Source organism: Anopheles aquasalis, chromosome 2 (assembly GCF_943734665.1).
Source record: "Anopheles aquasalis chromosome 2, idAnoAquaMG_Q_19, whole genome shotgun sequence".
NCBI classification, from domain to species: domain Eukaryota; kingdom Metazoa; phylum Arthropoda; class Insecta; order Diptera; family Culicidae; genus Anopheles; species Anopheles aquasalis.
Window position 1 is genome coordinate 47,677,321 of NC_064877.1, and position 20,180 is coordinate 47,697,500.

A 20,180-nucleotide genomic window follows, 5' to 3' on the forward strand; every position below is an offset into this window, starting at 1 on the left:
TCAATGTTGTGGAATTCCAAGCAAGGATTGTTCAATATTTTATTAATCTGATTAAAGAACATTTATCCGAATTCGAAACGCATTATCTATGTTTCAGTAACAATTTTCTACGAATTGCTCTGATTTGGAAATGATCGCTTGACTGTGTTAGCGAGACAGAGTTTAGTATAACAAATACAGTATTTCCTACATGTTACTGTAGATGCCTTTGTTTCCCCAAACATACATTTTATGAGATTTTTCATCGATAAATTCCCAATTATTTAAGAAAAACTATTCTTTTATTTGATACGGGAAGGATCGTTCCTGCACGTACTCGATGATTGCGTCGCGAAAAAGCGGTTTTCGATGGTCCAACGAGTCGGTAGACCACTCAAGTGATATTATTTCGATACATTACTACTGATAGTAGATAATTTGTCCCATTACGAAACTGGGGACCGTTTGGAAGGTAATTTTTTATCAAATAAAAGACGAACCAACATGCAAGAATCGACGATTTCAGTGGTTCTCGGTTCATTTAAAGCATCAAAGCTACTCGATAGGAGTATGTTGTGTGCATGCATAGATAGCGTAGGATGTAAGCTAAATGTTTCCAACGAAAAAAGTAGATTTTAGTTGAGCGAAAATAAGAAGTTATTGGATAAAAGGTAAAAGTGCAACTTTACTGCTGTCCTACCGCAGCGCCACAAAATTGAACGTTATGGCGGGAGCGGCTCTGATTCGAGAGTTGCAATACTAGCGACCAGGTGACGTCGAGTCGAACCGAGTAAAATTCGCGAATTCGTAAAGGCAACATCGAGAACGATAGTGTGCGTCTGAGCAAGCAAGCATAAACAACCTCCTCCAACTCAAAACGCAGCATCGGTAGACGATCAGAGAAGGCATAGACGAGTATCGAGTTCGTGAAAGCGATGGCAGATAACGTAGCAACGGTAGTAGCTCCTGCTGCAGTTCCAGCCGCCGTGGCTAAGACGCCCAAGAAGGCCAAGGCTGCCGCATCGAGAGTGAAGAAGCCGAAGAAGGTAGCGACGCACCCGCCAGTGCACACCATGATCCTTGCTGCGATCAAGGCACTGAAGGAACGCAACGGATCGTCGCTGCAGGCGATCAAGAAGTATCTGGCGGCGAACTACACGGCCGATGTGGCCAAGCTGACTCCATTCATCAAGCGATCGCTAAAGACGGGCGTGACCAACGGTAAGCTGGTGCAGACGAAAGGCACCGGTGCCACGGGTTCGTTCAAGCTATCGGCCGAGGCCAAGAAGCCTGTGATAGAGAAGAAGAAGGCTGCAAGTGCGGGTGACAAGAAGAAGAAAGCTGTGGCCAAGAAACCCAAGGCTACCAAGACGACGAAGGCCGCTGATGAGAAGAAGAAGGTTGTAAAGAAGGCCGAAGGAGCAGCCAAGAAACCCAAGGCCGCAACTGGAGCCACGAAGAAAACGAATGCTGCTGCAGGAGTCAAGAGCGTGGCAAAGAAGACGGCCACTAAGAAGCCCGCAACGCCGAAACAGAAGCCAACGAAGCCATCGAAGAAGACGGGAGCCACCAAGCCCAAGACTCCGAAACCGAAGAAGGCCACGGCTAGTGCGGCGAAGAAAGCTGCCGCTCCCAAGAAGGCTGCTGCCGCCAAGAAGTAAATCGTCGAACTCGTTGTGATGCAGCAGTGCCAGCAGACGAATTGAGAGTTTTCCACAAACCCTTACAACCCTTACAGTTCTTTTCAGGGCTACAGAATGTGTCGAAGAAAGAGCATTTCCATGATTTCGAAAATCGCCGAAACACCCGAGGAAGCCCTTGAGAATGAAAACGGATTTAAAACGATCTTATTTACAGGTTACTATTATCATCCGCTAGTATATTAGTTAAGGAATAGGCCAGGTTATGCTGCCTGTACCAACAAGATGATGAGATGGAATGGATCGAACGAGAATCTCCGATCGTTGCACCCAGCAAGACTCCACGATCTGTCACTGTGCATCGGTACGAAACGCATGCAACAATTAATAAGTGCCACTCTACCGTAATAAGTAAATTGATACACAATAATAATGCTTTATTTTGTATCATATTTATTCAGTAAGTAAGCAAAGTCATATTGAACAGAGAATGAGATTGCAATTATTTTTTTTATTTATAATACAAGGCCATAACGATTCATTTCAGCTAATAGTACCGAGTGGAATAATGACGAAATCCTTCATAATTTGGTTTTTGAATCAATCGTCGCTTAAATGGATTTTGGTTCGGAGCTTTAAACGACACCATACAGTTCTCTCCATCGACCGGCACTATCTGCGGTGCATCTCCACCGCCACGAATTTTATGGCGGTTTTGCTGCAGCCATGCTACCTGAATCTCCTGTGCAGTTCCTGTTTTAATCAGTCGTTCGTGAATGTTTATCAGCCTGCGTACCCTTCCCGGTCCAGATTCAGCAATAGCAGGTGGTGTAGCATGTTGGGTAGAGGGTAGAGGTACTGTTTTTATAACTTCAGAATCGATGGTTACCAGCGGCGATGGCGATCGACGGGACATTTGTACATCCTGTGCTATCTTTGCAAAACTCAGCACATCCCTCGTCTCCTCGTACTGATCCCCTTGTGGGCTGACACAGACGATCATGTCCACGTTAGCGTCGCCCTCAAAGTGGTTTATAAACGGCAATGACAACGTGCTCTCTCTGTACGGTATTATCTCTCGAGTGGACGATTGCTGATTTTTACGCATTGTCGACAGGCATTTGCGTAGCGTCCTTAGGCTGTTATTAATGTTACCCGCCTCTCGCAACCGCTTGCCGGTGTTTTCAGTCCGTTTGCTCCGCTCACTCCCTGCCAGATCCACCAGCGTAAGCTGGCTTTCGATGGTTTTACCGGATCCCTTCCCATCCTGCTGCACCAAACGAATGGTGAGCGCCATATGGGAGCGGCTCGAATTAGCATTGAGTTTTGTTGATCCCATTTGTCTAGTCTTTTGGCCGGTTCGGAACAATTTCATCGCATCTTGCACGGAATTCACAGGCACCTCTGTGACGCCCTGCACGTACATTTGGTGCCTGGAATTCTCGCGAATCTTTTTGCTTTGTCGTGCTCTTAAAAAACAACACAAACAAAGGAAAAACGTTAATAAAAACTCGAATCCTCAGATGATATTTTGGACACTTACTTAAGTAAGTGTCCAAAATCATATCATCTGAGGATTCGAATTTTTATTGACGCTTTTCCTTTGTTTGTGTTGTTAAAAAACAACACAAAAACGTCAATAAAAATTCGAATCCTCAGATGATATGATTTTGGACACTTACTTAAGTAAGTGTCCAAAATCATATCATCTGAGGATTCGAGTTTTTATTGACGTTTTTCCTTTGTTTGTGTTGTTTTTTAAGAGCACGACAAAGCAAAAAGATTCGCGAGAATTCCAGGCACCAAATGTACGTGCAGGGCGTCACAGAGGTGCCTGTGAATTCCGTGCAAGATGCAATGAAATTGTTCCGAACCGGCCAAAAGACTAGACAAATGGGATCAACAAAACTCACTGCTAATTCGAGCCGCTCCCATATGGCGCTCACCATTCGTTTGGTGCAGCAGGATGGGAAGGGATCCGGTAAAACCATCGAAGGATGCAGCAGGATGGGAAGGGATCCGGGTAAACCAGCCTTCTTGGGAGCGGCAGCTTTCTTCGCCGCACCAGCCGTGGCCTTCTTCGGTTTCGGAGTGTTGGGCTTGGGCTCCCGTCTTCTTCGATGGCTTCGTTGGCTTCTGTTTCGGCGTTGCGGGCTTCTTAGTGGCCGTCTTCTTTGCCACGCTCTTGACTCCTGCAGCAGCCTTCGGTTTCTTCGTGGCTCCAGTTGCGGCCTTGGGTTTCTTGGCTGCTCCTTCGGCCTTCTTTACAACCTTCTTCTTCTCATCAGCGGCCTTCGTCGTCTTGGTAGCCTTGGGTTTCTTGGCCACAGCTTTCTTCTTCTTGTCACCCGCACTTGCAGCCTTCTTCTTCTCTATTTTCAAAGGAGGCTGGAACTGAGAAAAATCGTAAATTAATGCAATAGGGAGGGAAGGGGGGTGGACCCCTCCCGTTCTTTACTAAAGTATTGTTTACTATTGTATTACTTTTCAACATCCTACATGAGTATGCTACTTACATGATTTTTCTTCTGCTTGTGGTCCTCTGGTGGTTGTTTTGGTTGTGTTATGTTGCTGTAATGAAAGAGAACATATTTTGAGTTGAAAATTACCCCTTTTTCATCTCAAAAACAAGCAAAATACGCACCTCCAATTTAAGCGTCTTGCTTTGTTTGCTCGCTGAATAGCAATGCAAAGGTAATGTGATTGCATTAGCAATATACAGTTTCATTCGCAGCCAAAGGTAACTGCGATCGAAAAAAAATTCCTTCTTCAAAAAAATATTTTCTCTCGCGGTTTTCAGCGCAGGATTTGCGTTTTTTTTTTGCTGAAAATATATTTAAAAAAGTTTAGAAAAATATTTTAGAACACTAAAACAATTTGAATTCTAACAAATTATCAATGTTGTGGAATTCCAAGCAAGGATTGTTCAATATTTTATTAATCTGATTAAAGAACATTTATCCGAATTCGAAACGCATTATCTATGTTTCAGTAACAATTTTCTACGAATTGCTCTGATTTGGAAATGATCGCTTGACTGTGTTAGCGAGACAGAGTTTAGTATAACAAATACAGTATTTCCTACATGTTACTGTAGATGCCTTTGTTTCCCCAAACATACATTTTATGAGATTTTTCATCGATAAATTCCCAATTATTTAAGAAAAACTATTCTTTTATTTGATACGGGAAGGATCGTTCCTGCACGTACTCGATGATTGCGTCGCGAAAAAGCGGTTTTCGATGGTCCAACGAGTCGGTAGACCACTCAAGTGATATTATTTCGATACATTACTACTGATAGTAGATAATTTGTCCCATTACGAAACTGGGGACCGTTTGGAAGGTAATTTTTTATCAAATAAAAGACGAACCAACATGCAAGAATCGACGATTTCAGTGGTTCTCGGTTCATTTAAAGCATCAAAGCTACTCGATAGGAGTATGTTGTGTGCATGCATAGATAGCGTAGGATGTAAGCTAAATGTTTCCAACGAAAAAAGTAGATTTTAGTTGAGCGAAAATAAGAAGTTATTGGATAAAAGGTAAAAGTGCAACTTTACTGCTGTCCTACCGCAGCGCCACAAAATTGAACGTTATGGCGGGAGCGGCTCTGATTCGAGAGTTGCAATACTAGCGACCAGGTGACGTCGAGTCGAACCGAGTAAAATTCGCGAATTCGTAAAGGCAACATCGAGAACGATAGTGTGCGTCTGAGCAAGCAAGCATAAACAACCTCCTCCAACTCAAAACGCAGCATCGGTAGACGATCAGAGAAGGCATAGACGAGTATCGAGTTCGTGAAAGCGATGGCATATAACGTAGCAACGGTAGTAGCTCCTGCTGCAGTTCCAGCCGCCGTGGCTAAGACGCCCAAGAAGGCCAAGGCTGCCGCATCGAGAGTGAAGAAGCCGAAGAAGGTAGCGACGCACCCGCCAGTGCACACCATGATCCTTGCTGCGATCAAGGCACTGAAGGAACGCAACGGATCGTCGCTGCAGGCGATCAAGAAGTATCTGGCGGCGAACTACACGGCCGATGTGGCCAAGCTGACTCCATTCATCAAGCGATCGCTAAAGACGGGCGTGACCAACGGTAAGCTGGTGCAGACGAAAGGCACCGGTGCCACGGGTTCGTTCAAGCTATCGGCCGAGGCCAAGAAGCCTGTGATAGAGAAGAAGAAGGCTGCAAGTGCGGGTGACAAGAAGAAGAAAGCTGTGGCCAAGAAACCCAAGGCTACCAAGACGACGAAGGCCGCTGATGAGAAGAAGAAGGTTGTAAAGAAGGCCGAAGGAGCAGCCAAGAAACCCAAGGCCGCAACTGGAGCCACGAAGAAAACGAATGCTGCTGCAGGAGTCAAGAGCGTGGCAAAGAAGACGGCCACTAAGAAGCCCGCAACGCCGAAACAGAAGCCAACGAAGCCATCGAAGAAGACGGGAGCCACCAAGCCCAAGACTCCGAAACCGAAGAAGGCCACGGCTAGTGCGGCGAAGAAAGCTGCCGCTCCCAAGAAGGCTGCTGCCGCCAAGAAGTAAATCGTCGAACTCGTTGTGATGCAGCAGTGCCAGCAGACGAATTGAAAGTTTTCCACAAACCCTTACAACCCTTACAGTTCTTTTCAGGGCTACAGAATGTGTCGAAGAAAGAGCATTTCCATGATTTCGAAAATCGCCGAAACACCCGAGGAAGCCCTTGAGAATGAAAACGGATTTAAAACGATCTTATTTACAGGTTACTATTATCATCCGCTAGTATATTAGTTAAGGAATAGGCCAGGTTATGCTGCCTGTACCAACAAGATGATGAGATGGAATGGATCGAACGAGAATCTCCGATCGTTGCACCCAGCAAGACTCCACGATCTGTCACTGTGCATCGGTACGAAACGCATGCAACAATTAATAAGTGCCACTCTACCGTAATAAGTAAATTGATACACAATAATAATGCTTTATTTTGTATCATATTTATTCAGTAAGTAAGCAAAGTCATATTGAACAGAGAATGAGATTGCAATTATTTTTTTTATTTATAATACAAGGCCATAACGATTCATTTCAGCTAATAGTACCGAGTGGAATAATGACGAAATCCTTCATAATTTGGTTTTTGAATCAATCGTCGCTTAAATGGATTTTGGTTCGGAGCTTTAAACGACACCATACAGTTCTCTCCATCGACCGGCACTATCTGCGGTGCATCTCCACCGCCACGAATTTTATGGCGGTTTTGCTGCAGCCATGCTACCTGAATCTCCTGTGCAGTTCCTGTTTTAATCAGTCGTTCGTGAATGTTTATCAGCCTGCGTACCCTTCCCGGTCCAGATTCAGCAATAGCAGGTGGTGTAGCATGTTGGGTAGAGGGTAGAGGTACTGTTTTTATAACTTCAGAATCGATGGTTACCAGCGGCGATGGCGATCGACGGGACATTTGTACATCCTGTGCTATCTTTGCAAAACTCAGCACATCCCTCGTCTCCTCGTACTGATCCCCTTGTGGGCTGACACAGACGATCATGTCCACGTTAGCGTCGCCCTCAAAGTGGTTTATAAACGGCAATGACAACGTGCTCTCTCTGTACGGTATTATCTCTCGAGTGGACGATTGCTGATTTTTACGCATTGTCGACAGGCATTTGCGTAGCGTCCTTAGGCTGTTATTAATGTTACCCGCCTCTCGCAACCGCTTGCCGGTGTTTTCAGTCCGTTTGCTCCGCTCACTCCTAGCCAGATCCACCAGCGTAAGCTGGCTTTCGATGGTTTTACCGGATCCCTTCCCATCCTGCTGCACCAAACGAATGGTGAGCGCCATATGGGAGCGGCTCGAATTAGCATTGAGTTTTGTTGATCCCATTTGTCTAGTCTTTTGGCCGGTTCGGAACAATTTCATCGCATCTTGCACGGAATTCACAGGCACCTCTGTGACGCCCTGCACGTACATTTGGTGCCTGGAATTCTCGCGAATCTTTTTGCTTTGTCGTGCTCTTAAAAAACAACACAAACAAAGGAAAAACGTTAATAAAAACTCGAATCCTCAGATGATATTTTGGACACTTACTTAAGTAAGTGTCCAAAATCATATCATCTGAGGATTCGAATTTTTATTGACGCTTTTCCTTTGTTTGTGTTGTTAAAAAACAACACAAAAACGTCAATAAAAATTCGAATCCTCAGATGATATGATTTTGGACACTTACTTAAGTAAGTGTCCAAAATCATATCATCTGAGGATTCGAGTTTTTATTGACGTTTTTCCTTTGTTTGTGTTGTTTTTTAAGAGCACGACAAAGCAAAAAGATTCGCGAGAATTCCAGGCACCAAATGTACGTGCAGGGCGTCACAGAGGTGCCTGTGAATTCCGTGCAAGATGCAATGAAATTGTTCCGAACCGGTCAAAAGACTAGACAAATGGGATCAACAAAACTCAATGCTAATTCGAGCCGCTCCCATATGGCGCTCACCATTCGTTTGGTGCAGCAGGATGGGAAGGGATCCGGTAAAACCATCGAAGGATGCAGCAGGATGGGAAGGGATCCGGGTAAACCAGCCTTCTTGGGAGCGGCAGCTTTCTTCGCCGCACCAGCCGTGGCCTTCTTCGGTTTCGGAGTGTTGGGCTTGGGCTCCCGTCTTCTTCGATGGCTTCGTTGGCTTCTGTTTCGGCGTTGCGGGCTTCTTAGTGGCCGTCTTCTTTGCCACGCTCTTGACTCCTGCAGCAGCCTTCGGTTTCTTCGTGGCTCCAGTTGCGGCCTTGGGTTTCTTGGCTGCTCCTTCGGCCTTCTTTACAACCTTCTTCTTCTCATCAGCGGCCTTCGTCGTCTTGGTAGCCTTGGGTTTCTTGGCCACAGCTTTCTTCTTCTTGTCACCCGCACTTGCAGCCTTCTTCTTCTCTATTTTCAAAGGAGGCTGAAACTGAGAAAAATCGTAAATTAATGCAATAGGGAGGGAAGGGGGGTGGACCCCTCCCGTTCTTTACTAAAGTATTGTTTACTATTGTATTACTTTTCAACATCCTACATGAGTATGCTACTTACATGATTTTTCTTCTGCTTGTGGTCCTCTGGTGGTTGTTTTGGTTGTGTTATGTTGCTGTAATGAAAGAGAACATATTTTGAGTTGAAAATTACCCCTTTTTCATCTCAAAAACAAGCAAAATACGCACCTCCAATTTAAGCGTCTTGCTTTGTTTGCTCGCTGAATAGCAATGCAAAGGTAATGTGATTGCATTAGCAATATACAGTTTCATTCGCAGCCAAAGGTAACTGCGATCGAAAAAAAAAATTCCTTCTTCAAAAAAATATTTTCTCTCGCGGTTTTCAGCGCAGGATTTGCGTTTTTTTTTTTGCTGAAAATATATTTAAAAAAGTTTAGAAAAATATTTTAGAACACTAAAACAATTTGAATTCTAACAAATTATCAATGTTGTGGAATTCCAAGCAAGGATTGTTCAATATTTTATTAATCTGATTAAAGAACATTTATCCGAATTCGAAACGCATTATCTATGTTTCAGTAACAATTTTCTACGAATTGCTCTGATTTGGAAATGATCGCTTGACTGTGTTAGCGAGACAGAGTTTAGTATAACAAATACAGTATTTCCTACATGTTACTGTAGATGCCTTTGTTTCCCCAAACATACATTTTATGAGATTTTTCATCGATAAATTCCCAATTATTTAAGAAAAACTATTCTTTTATTTGATACGGGAAGGATCGTTCCTGCACGTACTCGATGATTGCGTCGCGAAAAAGCGGTTTTCGATGGTCCAACGAGTCGGTAGACCACTCAAGTGATATTATTTCGATACATTACTACTGATAGTAGATAATTTGTCCCATTACGAAACTGGGGACCGTTTGGAAGGTAATTTTTTATCAAATAAAAGACGAACCAACATGCAAGAATCGACGATTTCAGTGGTTCTCGGTTCATTTAAAGCATCAAAGCTACTCGATAGGAGTATGTTGTGTGCATGCATAGATAGCGTAGGATGTAAGCTAAATGTTTCCAACGAAAAAAGTAGATTTTAGTTGAGCGAAAATAAGAAGTTATTGGATAAAAGGTAAAAGTGCAACTTTACTGCTGTCCTACCGCAGCGCCACAAAATTGAACGTTATGGCGGGAGCGGCTCTGATTCGAGAGTTGCAATACTAGCGACCAGGTGACGTCGAGTCGAACCGAGTAAAATTCGCGAATTCGTAAAGGCAACATCGAGAACGATAGTGTGCGTCTGAGCAAGCAAGCATAAACAACCTCCTCCAACTCAAAACGCAGCATCGGTAGACGATCAGAGAAGGCATAGACGAGTATCGAGTTCGTGAAAGCGATGGCATATAACGTAGCAACGGTAGTAGCTCCTGCTGCAGTTCCAGCCGCCGTGGCTAAGACGCCCAAGAAGGCCAAGGCTGCCGCATCGAGAGTGAAGAAGCCGAAGAAGGTAGCGACGCACCCGCCAGTGCACACCATGATCCTTGCTGCGATCAAGGCACTGAAGGAACGCAACGGATCGTCGCTGCAGGCGATCAAGAAGTATCTGGCGGCGAACTACACGGCCGATGTGGCCAAGCTGACTCCATTCATCAAGCGATCGCTAAAGACGGGCGTGACCAACGGTAAGCTGGTGCAGACGAAAGGCACCGGTGCCACGGGTTCGTTCAAGCTATCGGCCGAGGCCAAGAAGCCTGTGATAGAGAAGAAGAAGGCTGCAAGTGCGGGTGACAAGAAGAAGAAAGCTGTGGCCAAGAAACCCAAGGCTACCAAGACGACGAAGGCCGCTGATGAGAAGAAGAAGGTTGTAAAGAAGGCCGAAGGAGCAGCCAAGAAACCCAAGGCCGCAACTGGAGCCACGAAGAAAACGAATGCTGCTGCAGGAGTCAAGAGCGTGGCAAAGAAGACGGCCACTAAGAAGCCCGCAACGCCGAAACAGAAGCCAACGAAGCCATCGAAGAAGACGGGAGCCACCAAGCCCAAGACTCCGAAACCGAAGAAGGCCACGGCTAGTGCGGCGAAGAAAGCTGCCGCTCCCAAGAAGGCTGCTGCCGCCAAGAAGTAAATCGTCGAACTCGTTGTGATGCAGCAGTGCCAGCAGACGAATTGAGAGTTTTCCACAAACCCTTACAACCCTTACAGTTCTTTTCAGGGCTACAGAATGTGTCGAAGAAAGAGCATTTCCATGATTTCGAAAATCGCCGAAACACCCGAGGAAGCCCTTGAGAATGAAAACGGATTTAAAACGATCTTATTTACAGGTTACTATTATCATCCGCTAGTATATTAGTTAAGGAATAGGCCAGGTTATGCTGCCTGTACCAACAAGATGATGAGATGGAATGGATCGAACGAGAATCTCCGATCGTTGCACCCAGCAAGACTCCACGATCTGTCACTGTGCATCGGTACGAAACGCATGCAACAATTAATAAGTGCCACTCTACCGTAATAAGTAAATTGATACACAATAATAATGCTTTATTTTGTATCATATTTATTCAGTAAGTAAGCAAAGTCATATTGAACAGAGAATGAGATTGCAATTATTTTTTTTATTTATAATACAAGGCCATAACGATTCATTTCAGCTAATAGTACCGAGTGGAATAATGACGAAATCCTTCATAATTTGGTTTTTGAATCAATCGTCGCTTAAATGGATTTTGGTTCGGAGCTTTAAACGACACCATACAGTTCTCTCCATCGACCGGCACTATCTGCGGTGCATCTCCACCGCCACGAATTTTATGGCGGTTTTGCTGCAGCCATGCTACCTGAATCTCCTGTGCAGTTCCTGTTTTAATCAGTCGTTCGTGAATGTTTATCAGCCTGCGTACCCTTCCCGGTCCAGATTCAGCAATAGCAGGTGGTGTAGCATGTTGGGTAGAGGGTAGAGGTACTGTTTTTATAACTTCAGAATCGATGGTTACCAGCGGCGATGGCGATCGACGGGACATTTGTACATCCTGTGCTATCTTTGCAAAACTCAGCACATCCCTCGTCTCCTCGTACTGATCCCCTTGTGGGCTGACACAGACGATCATGTCCACGTTAGCGTCGCCCTCAAAGTGGTTTATAAACGGCAATGACAACGTGCTCTCTCTGTACGGTATTATCTCTCGAGTGGACGATTGCTGATTTTTACGCATTGTCGACAGGCATTTGCGTAGCGTCCTTAGGCTGTTATTAATGTTACCCGCCTCTCGCAACCGCTTGCCGGTGTTTTCAGTCCGTTTGCTCCGCTCACTCCCTGCCAGATCCACCAGCGTAAGCTGGCTTTCGATGGTTTTACCGGATCCCTTCCCATCCTGCTGCACCAAACGAATGGTGAGCGCCATATGGGAGCGGCTCGAATTAGCATTGAGTTTTGTTGATCCCATTTGTCTAGTCTTTTGGCCGGTTCGGAACAATTTCATCGCATCTTGCACGGAATTCACAGGCACCTCTGTGACGCCCTGCACGTACATTTGGTGCCTGGAATTCTCGCGAATCTTTTTGCTTTGTCGTGCTCTTAAAAAACAACACAAACAAAGGAAAAACGTTAATAAAAACTCGAATCCTCAGATGATATTTTGGACACTTACTTAAGTAAGTGTCCAAAATCATATCATCTGAGGATTCGAATTTTTATTGACGCTTTTCCTTTGTTTGTGTTGTTAAAAAACAACACAAAAACGTCAATAAAAATTCGAATCCTCAGATGATATGATTTTGGACACTTACTTAAGTAAGTGTCCAAAATCATATCATCTGAGGATTCGAGTTTTTATTGACGTTTTTCCTTTGTTTGTGTTGTTTTTTAAGAGCACGACAAAGCAAAAAGATTCGCGAGAATTCCAGGCACCAAATGTACGTGCAGGGCGTCACAGAGGTGCCTGTGAATTCCGTGCAAGATGCAATGAAATTGTTTCGAACCGGCCAAAAGACTAGACAAATGGGATCAACAAAACTCAATGCTAATTCGAGCCGCTCCCATATGGCGCTCACCATTCGTTTGGTGCAGCAGGATGGGAAGGGATCCGGTAAAACCATCGAAGGATGCAGCAGGATGGGAAGGGATCCGGGTAAACCAGCCTTCTTGGGAGCGGCAGCTTTCTTCGCCGCACCAGCCGTGGCCTTCTTCGGTTTCGGAGTGTTGGGCTTGGGCTCCCGTCTTCTTCGATGGCTTCGTTGGCTTCTGTTTCGGCGTTGCGGGCTTCTTAGTGGCCGTCTTCTTTGCCACGCTCTTGACTCCTGCAGCAGCCTTCGGTTTCTTCGTGGCTCCAGTTGCGGCCTTGGGTTTCTTGGCTGCTCCTTCGGCCTTCTTTACAACCTTCTTCTTCTCATCAGCGGCCTTCGTCGTCTTGGTAGCCTTGGGTTTCTTGGCCACAGCTTTCTTCTTCTTGTCACCCGCACTTGCAGCCTTCTTCTTCTCTATTTTCAAAGGAGGCTGAAACTGAGAAAAATCGTAAATTAATGCAATAGGGAGGGAAGGGGGGTGGACCCCTCCCGTTCTTTACTAAAGTATTGTTTACTATTGTATTACTTTTCAACATCCTACATGAGTATGCTACTTACATGATTTTTCTTCTGCTTGTGGTCCTCTGGTGGTTGTTTTGGTTGTGTTATGTTGCTGTAATGAAAGAGAACATATTTTGAGTTGAAAATTACCCCTTTTTCATCTCAAAAACAAGCAAAATACGCACCTCCAATTTAAGCGTCTTGCTTTGTTTGCTCGCTGAATAGCAAAGCAAAGGTAATGTGATTGCATTAGCAATATAGACAGTTTCATTCGCAGCCAAAGGTAACTGCGATCGAAAAAAAAAATTTCTTCTTCAAAAAAATATTTTCTCTCGCGGTTTTCAGCGCAGGATTTGCGTTTTTTTTTGCTGAAAATATATTTAAAAAAGTTTAGAAAAATATTTTAGAACACTAAAACCATTTGAATTCTAACAAATTATCAATGTTGTGGAATTCCAAGCAAGGATTGTTAAATATTTTATTAATCTGATTAAAGAACATTTATCCGAATTCGAAACGCATTATCTATGTTTCAGTAACAATTTTCTACGAATTGCTCTGATTTGGAAATGATCGCTTGACTGTGTTAGCGAGACAGAGTTTAGTATAACAAATACAGTATTTCCTACATGTTACTGTAGATGCCTTTGTTTCCCCTAACATACATTTTATGAGATTTTTCATCGATAAATTCCCAATTATTTAATAAAAACTGATTTTCGACCCACAAATCGCCAGTAAGGTAATGTAGTGGTTAGCATAGTTGCCTTCCAAGCTGTGGGACCATGTTCGGTTCTCTCTGAAGGTAAGTATTTTTTTTACAAATTCTAGGTTTTGAAGCAGTTCTGCTCGATGAAGCTCTCGAGGGGAAATCGAGCAAGAAAAATCGACGAAAAAAAATCGATCAAGTAGCGAAAACAAAAATGGCTGCAGCGAGAAAAATTTGTGTTGAATTTTCACTTTAATCCCTTGTTTTCACGATCCTTTTGCTGCGGAAAAGTGCATTTTCACGAGCGATTTTCACGAGGTAAAAATCGTTCCGTTGATTCGCTTCAGAATTCGCCCGAAACCGCTCGTAAACAACGTTCTGACGTTTCGTGTTTTTTTTGTTTGTTTTGAATCTTCGGCGTGCAGCGCGCATTTTCCACTTTTCCACATTTTCCACATTTTCCAATCCACGTTCGGCCGCCGGTGTGGAGATGGAAGCCGGGCATAAAATCGTAAAGGTGAAGCCAAAAAGAGCCGATGTGACTGCTGGCCAATGGTGCGAGGAACCGGCGAGTAGCAGCAACAACAAGAAAGGTAAACGCTCTACGGCATCCTGGAAAGTTAAGTCCGTTTTACTAACTACTTCCTTTCGTTTCACTAACTTTCCCATCGCTAATCAGCAGCCGCCAAGAGCGCCTTGATACTGGCCATGGAACCGCAAAATCCGTCCCCCACGAAATACTTTGATGCCAGTGGTGCAGCCCTGCGGCAGGCCGTGGGAGAGGGGGAACTGATGCCGGAGGAAGCGGCCTGCCGGAAGTCAACCGGAGCAGAACTGAAGAAGAAAAAATCGCACACAATCACAATCAACTGCTGCAATTGTGAGAAAATATTTGTCTCTCGGTTCGCCTACGAAGCGCATTATCGGGCAAGCTATCAGCAAGAACCGGTCTACCGTTGTCCGGTGTGTGGAAAGCTCATGGAGCACTACCGGGCCTACCAGCTGCACAGTTACCGGCACATTAACAGTGCCAACCAGCGCTACACCTGCCAGGAGTGTTTTAAAACGTTCCATCAAAAGTCCGACTTGGTTCGGCATGAGAACAGACATATCGCCACGAGTCTGGTGTCAGGAGATGAACAAAAGCCACAGCAATCGTCCTGCACTAAATGTGAAGCATCGTTCGAAACGCAGATCGAACTGAGGGAACACACGCGCAAAGCACATCCTCCCCCAAAACAGCTAGTAGAGTGTCCGGATTGTGGAAAGTAAGGCAATTCCGTTGTTGTTTCATTAATCCCAGCGCTAATTAATGTTATTTTCTCACTCTTAGGTATCTCTCGGCTGGCAGCATCTACTCGCATCGCAAAATACATTCGGATACGCCGGCATTTGCGTGCGGCGAATGTGGCAGAACGTTTGTGCAGAAGATAAATCTGGTGCAGCACTGTAAAACTCACATCGGTTTGCGACCGTACCAGTGCGAGCAGTGTAAGAAATCGTTTTGCGAAAAAGCGCACCTGCAGCGGCACCTGAATCATCACTCGGAGGAGCGACCCTATCGGTGTGAGCTGTGTGGCAAGTGCTACAAAACGGAACGCTGCCTGAAGGTACATTCGGCCGTACACACCACGGAGCGGCCGTTTGTGTGCGGCGAATGTAACAAAGGGTTTCTGAGCAGCTCGAAGCTCCGCCAGCACAGCAACATACATTCGGGATTGAGACCGTACAAGTGCAACTACTGCACGCGCGATTTTACCAACTTCCCGAACTGGTTGAAGCACATCCGGCGCCGTCATAAGGTAGATCACCGTACCGGAGAGAAGCTGGACAGTGTACCGAAGTTTATGACGAAGAAAAAGAGCCCCGAAAAGGAAGCGGAGGGGACGGGAGAAGTCACTAAACCAGTTACACCTCAGAAAACACGTAAACGATGCACCACGAAGACTGCACCTCCGCTGGCGGATGTGCTGAAAGAGGAGTCGTTGCCGTACGTCAGCGAAAGCTCCAACATTGATCTCAATCTAGTTTGTAAGGACGATCTGATACAACCGCTCACCGGAGAGTTTGAAGACATTTTCAAATGTTTGCCTTCCGATGAGACGAAGCTTAGCATAATCGACCCAAATGGCTGGCAGTTGCTAAGCGACAGCGATGCTGACCTTTTCCAGTGTGATCTACAGCAGCCCCACGTGTTGAATGAGCGAAAATCGCCCAATACGGTCCAGTTACCGTTCAATGATCTCATCGATAGTGGTAAGTTTACGGAGACAGTTGTTTGGTTCAGGCGTGTAAGCTAATCGTTATTCGACCTTTGAACCTTTGTTTGCAGATATCTCAGGCAACGCCACACTGAGTACGACGATGGCGTCCGAAACTATTTCCACGGGTCCATTACTGTACGATGCTCAATCGCCGATGTTTCCTACACTGATCTCGATTTGCGCCGCCGACGAGCCGCAGTTTCGTTTGATTAACCCTCGCTCTATACATGGCAAGGGGGTTGGCAGGGGGGCTCAATGATGGCCAATGACGGTTATGCTACAGTTTCGGTGTCTATTAACGATCGCATTGAACTGATGAAGTAGCAATAACTGTGGAAACCCGTACTGCTGTGGCTTGTGATATGACGACGACGATAGCGATAACGCAACGCGGAACGGAAGCCTAGCGAGCAAAGAGACAGAATATTTTTCCAAGTATTTTTAAGCATTTTTGCAACTACAGTTTTCGATATTTTAATATCTTGGGATCAATAAACCAAACCAGCTTTTGTACAGTATTTCGTGATGTTGTTTTTATTTGTTACAAAACTTTACACTTCATTATGACTTTATAGACTCTTGATAAATATATAAGCGAAAATCACGATTGGTGCAAGCACTTTGAACGCGGCTGTGCAAAAGCTAAGCGGTGTTTTAAAAGGCCAGATTAACTGCGCTTAATAGTTCGTCATGTTTCGCTTCCATCTGGCTGGGCACTCGATTTCGTATCATCGTTGGTCTTCGTTACAATGATGGTTTCTGGTTTAACTTCGATCGAAGCAACCTTTTCGTCGGTATTTTTCTCACTTTGATTCTCTTCGCAACTATCGTTGGCTTTCGATTCTCGTTTTCCATCGTTTCCTGGCTCAATGGCTTGTACCGTTGGCTCATCCAGAATTTCTTCAATACGTTGGCTTTCCAAACGCAACAGTTCGGCTCTTGACTGCCGGAGACTGGCGACCGTATCGCCGAGGTGAATGTTGAAGTTCAACGCCGGAATTTGCGGTGCATTTCCGTTTTGTGGCTGTTGGTTGTTGGAAGGTGGCTCGTTCGCAATGGCAGCATTCGTTCGAGGTCCAAACAGTCCCGCGATCATGATGTTGCCGGCGACCTGAAAACCAGCGTTGATGCCGACCTGCAGAATCGTCGATACCAGTATGTACGCGAAGCCCAGAAGTAACACTCCGATCAAAATGCGATTCCAGTATCCAAGGCCCTGCGTACTCTCGTTGTACGTGTGAAGGAATTCTTTGAACAGCGCCTTAAAGTAAGTGATTTGGACGGTCACGGAGGATTCTACCAGAACCTGCAGTGGGTCACACATCGTTGGGGCTCCCTCGGTGTCAATGCCCATTCTCATGTCTTCTAATGTTTTCTTTTGCAGCTTCGCGTTACATTCTCGCCATTTCCCGACCACGGTGAAGCAGAGGACGAGCAACAAGAACAGCACGAACGGATGAATGCGGGTAAAATGCGAGATTACCCGGAGAGCGAGGCATCCGGTAATGACCAGCAGTATCGGCAGGATCGATTGTAGAAAGGCCGATTCTATGATGCCAAGTAAGAAGACGTACAATCGCTCACAGCGGTCCTCTTTCCGTAGAATCTGTCGCCGTATGTTGGCCGATTGCTCAAAGATTTCCGACACAATTGCGTCGATAGCGCGGGGTGAGTCCAGGTCTTCCGTTAGTTTCTTCATTTGTCGCGACGTTACTTTGACCGTAAGTTCACTTTCGTAGTAGCTGCCGCTAGGATGGAGCTGTAAAATATCGGAAGCGAACAGAGTTTTGACCAGTTTGCGGTAGAAGACCAGGGCCAGCTGTTGTTCTTCATCCGCCGTATTGCACGCTGTAGCGGTGGTGGCATCCGGAGGACACTTTGGGCACTCCAACGTTGGCACCGAATCCGTTTGCTCGCGTGTCTGCTGTTTCTGCGTCCACCGGTCCAGGGCTCCGGGTTTGATCCATTTCGGATTGATGACTTTATCAGCCTCGTTTTCCACCGAGAGGCCCAAAATCAGAGAAAAAGCCAAAGTAAACAGCCACACGCGGAACATGATGATCGTTACGGCTCTTGAGTTTTTTAAGTTGAGTTTTGTTTTTGTTTTGAACGAGTGAGGCATCCCGTTGACAAACCACATTTTTTCCTGTTAAGGCTCCTGTTAAGGCTTAACAGGAGCTTACAGGCGTTTACACGGTGTAAAGAAGATTATAGGTCCACGGAGCAAAAATCCTAGCGTAAACGCTGTTTGCAAGCGATTTGCCTCACTATATTTCCTGTTTGTGGTTTGCATTAATAGTGAGTGATCATTACTGGCGTTCTTAATCTTTTTCTTTGGAAAAAAGATCCTATTTTTCTTACAAAAGTCGATAAAAGTTCAGTGTAATTCGGATTACACGTCTCAACCCGGTCATGTAAACATGTTCAAGTATAAATTAATTTTATATTTACGCTTGAATTTACGCTTCATGTATCGCCAGCTAAATGGCAGTTCGAAGTAAAAAAAACTGTGAATTAACTTGATTTTTTCTGTATCAAAAACGACTTAACCTATGTAATAATAGTATACGATTAGCAGAAAGAAATTATTGATGCACAATCAGGACGCTATAACTTTTTTTCAGATGCTCGATGCTCGATGTATACAAAAAGCCAGCTGTCGATCACAAAAATGCACTCGACAGTAGGCGATCGTGATCACAAAAATTAACACAAAATGAACCAAATGAATCATCGCCTAGAGGCCATCGTAATCGCAAGTTACAGAATAAGCACCTAAGCAACTATATTTACGCTTGAGTTTACGCTTCATGTATCCCCGGCTTTTGTTTTAACGAGACTCTGGACCTGGAAGCGAAGAGTTTCTTTCTCGAAAGGAAATACGCCAAATTTATTGGCTATATTTATTGCCAATTATTTATAACTTATTATTACATTTGATCGTAGTTTTATTGTTCGCATGCCACCAACATAGTGTTCTTTACACGAAAAATAGAAGATCGTTTTGTACATTTCATAGCCAATCGTTTGTAAATATCTGTTCTAAAATTCTTAATCCGTATTCTTCGGGTAATTCACTGTATGGCCTCTTGAGGAAATGTCTTTTCGTTAAATGATGGGAAATGGCCATTTTTATTGGCTTGCAGTTTCTCTTCCTATAGCACTTTATATTTGCCAATCTATCTTTCATACGTTTTCTTCGTTTTATTCGTACAGTTCTTAGTAGTTTAGCTATTTTATTTCCTACACACATAATTATCGTTATCAATGGTTCCAACTTTCATTATCGTTTGGTAACTGTTTTGTGTAACTTCATCAACTGAAAGCCTTCGGACAATGCCTTCGTCAATTTGCTATCATTAAATGCGACGCACTAAGCGCTCAGATGATTCATCATTGCTCTCGTACTTAATTTGGATATGAAGAAGGGAACCTAAGTAACATGGAAGGCTTAAATAATGATAATCACCGGGTTTTCAGCCAAAACATGAATATGAAATGGAGAACAATTTAAGTATTTAGTTCCTTTTAAACCCATAAAAAGAATCTTACAGTGCGAAAAGAAGAGAATTTTGCTCACAGCGTTTCTTTATAAGACCAAAAACGTAATACAAAAACCAATGATAGATGAGATGGCTTGCCGGCCAATAACATAACTGGAAAGCAAACAACAAATACAACATTTCACTAAACAAAGTAGGAACTAAAGCAACAGTCTAGCACAAACTGAAAAAGGACGTGTGGCGTAAGACGCAGTTACTTCACTTCGGCTCAAAGCAACCTCGGAATGATAACATTATCCTGAAATGAAGTGAAGCATAAGGCTAGGAGTTTTGTTTAAAAGCTCCCATGATTCACGTGTCGCTAAGGCCACTTATGTACGATGTAGTTGTTGCGATTCTGCTGCCACCTCCCCCACCGTTGTCCATCTCACATGATGAAGTAATACCTAAACGTGATAAGTACTCCTACGAGTAGCGTGAGCATGAAATGCAACGCACCATTCCTTACAGCCGATGAGAATTTACGTTTATCTGTTGAATAGAAAAGAACAAAATATATTCGTTAACCAGAATGGAATGGAGTTCCTTAAAATCG

The 20,180-nt window shown here is 44.5% G+C and overlaps 3 protein-coding genes across 4 annotated transcripts in view; 1 reads left to right on the forward strand and 2 right to left on the reverse strand.

Moving 5' to 3' along the window:
• The first annotated feature begins 14,051 nt into the window (after window positions 1-14,051).
• Window positions 14,052-16,550, forward strand: LOC126581638 (oocyte zinc finger protein XlCOF6-like). 2 transcript variants are annotated; one of them, XM_050245442.1, is made up of 5 exons: window positions 14,052-14,136; window positions 14,244-14,411; window positions 14,498-15,086; window positions 15,152-16,074; window positions 16,151-16,550. In XM_050245442.1, exons 2-5 carry the CDS (start codon window positions 14,309-14,311, stop codon window positions 16,339-16,341), a joined length of 1,806 nt encoding a protein of 601 aa, XP_050101399.1. In that variant the 5' UTR covers window positions 14,052-14,136; window positions 14,244-14,308; the 3' UTR covers window positions 16,342-16,550. The 2 variants fall into 2 exon arrangements, with proteins under 2 accessions (XP_050101399.1, XP_050101400.1); XM_050245443.1 differs by having other exon boundaries at window positions 14,501-15,086.
• Window positions 16,551-16,594: 44 nt separating this feature from the next.
• LOC126581671 (uncharacterized) lies at window positions 16,595-18,196 on the reverse strand. The gene has a single exon (XM_050245487.1). The coding sequence runs from the start codon at window positions 18,136-18,138 to the stop codon at window positions 16,771-16,773; it is 1,368 nt and encodes a 455-aa protein (XP_050101444.1). The 5' UTR covers window positions 18,139-18,196; the 3' UTR covers window positions 16,595-16,770.
• An 809-nt stretch (window positions 18,197-19,005) lies between these two features.
• LOC126581172 (uncharacterized) overlaps window positions 19,006-20,180 on the reverse strand; it is a 10,209-nt gene continuing 9,034 nt past the window's right edge. The window contains exon 3 of the mRNA XM_050244656.1: window positions 19,006-20,116. Coding sequence (XP_050100613.1) covers window positions 20,013-20,116 — 104 coding nt within the window. The 3' untranslated portion in view covers window positions 19,006-20,012. The remainder of the gene's footprint in view (window positions 20,117-20,180) is intronic.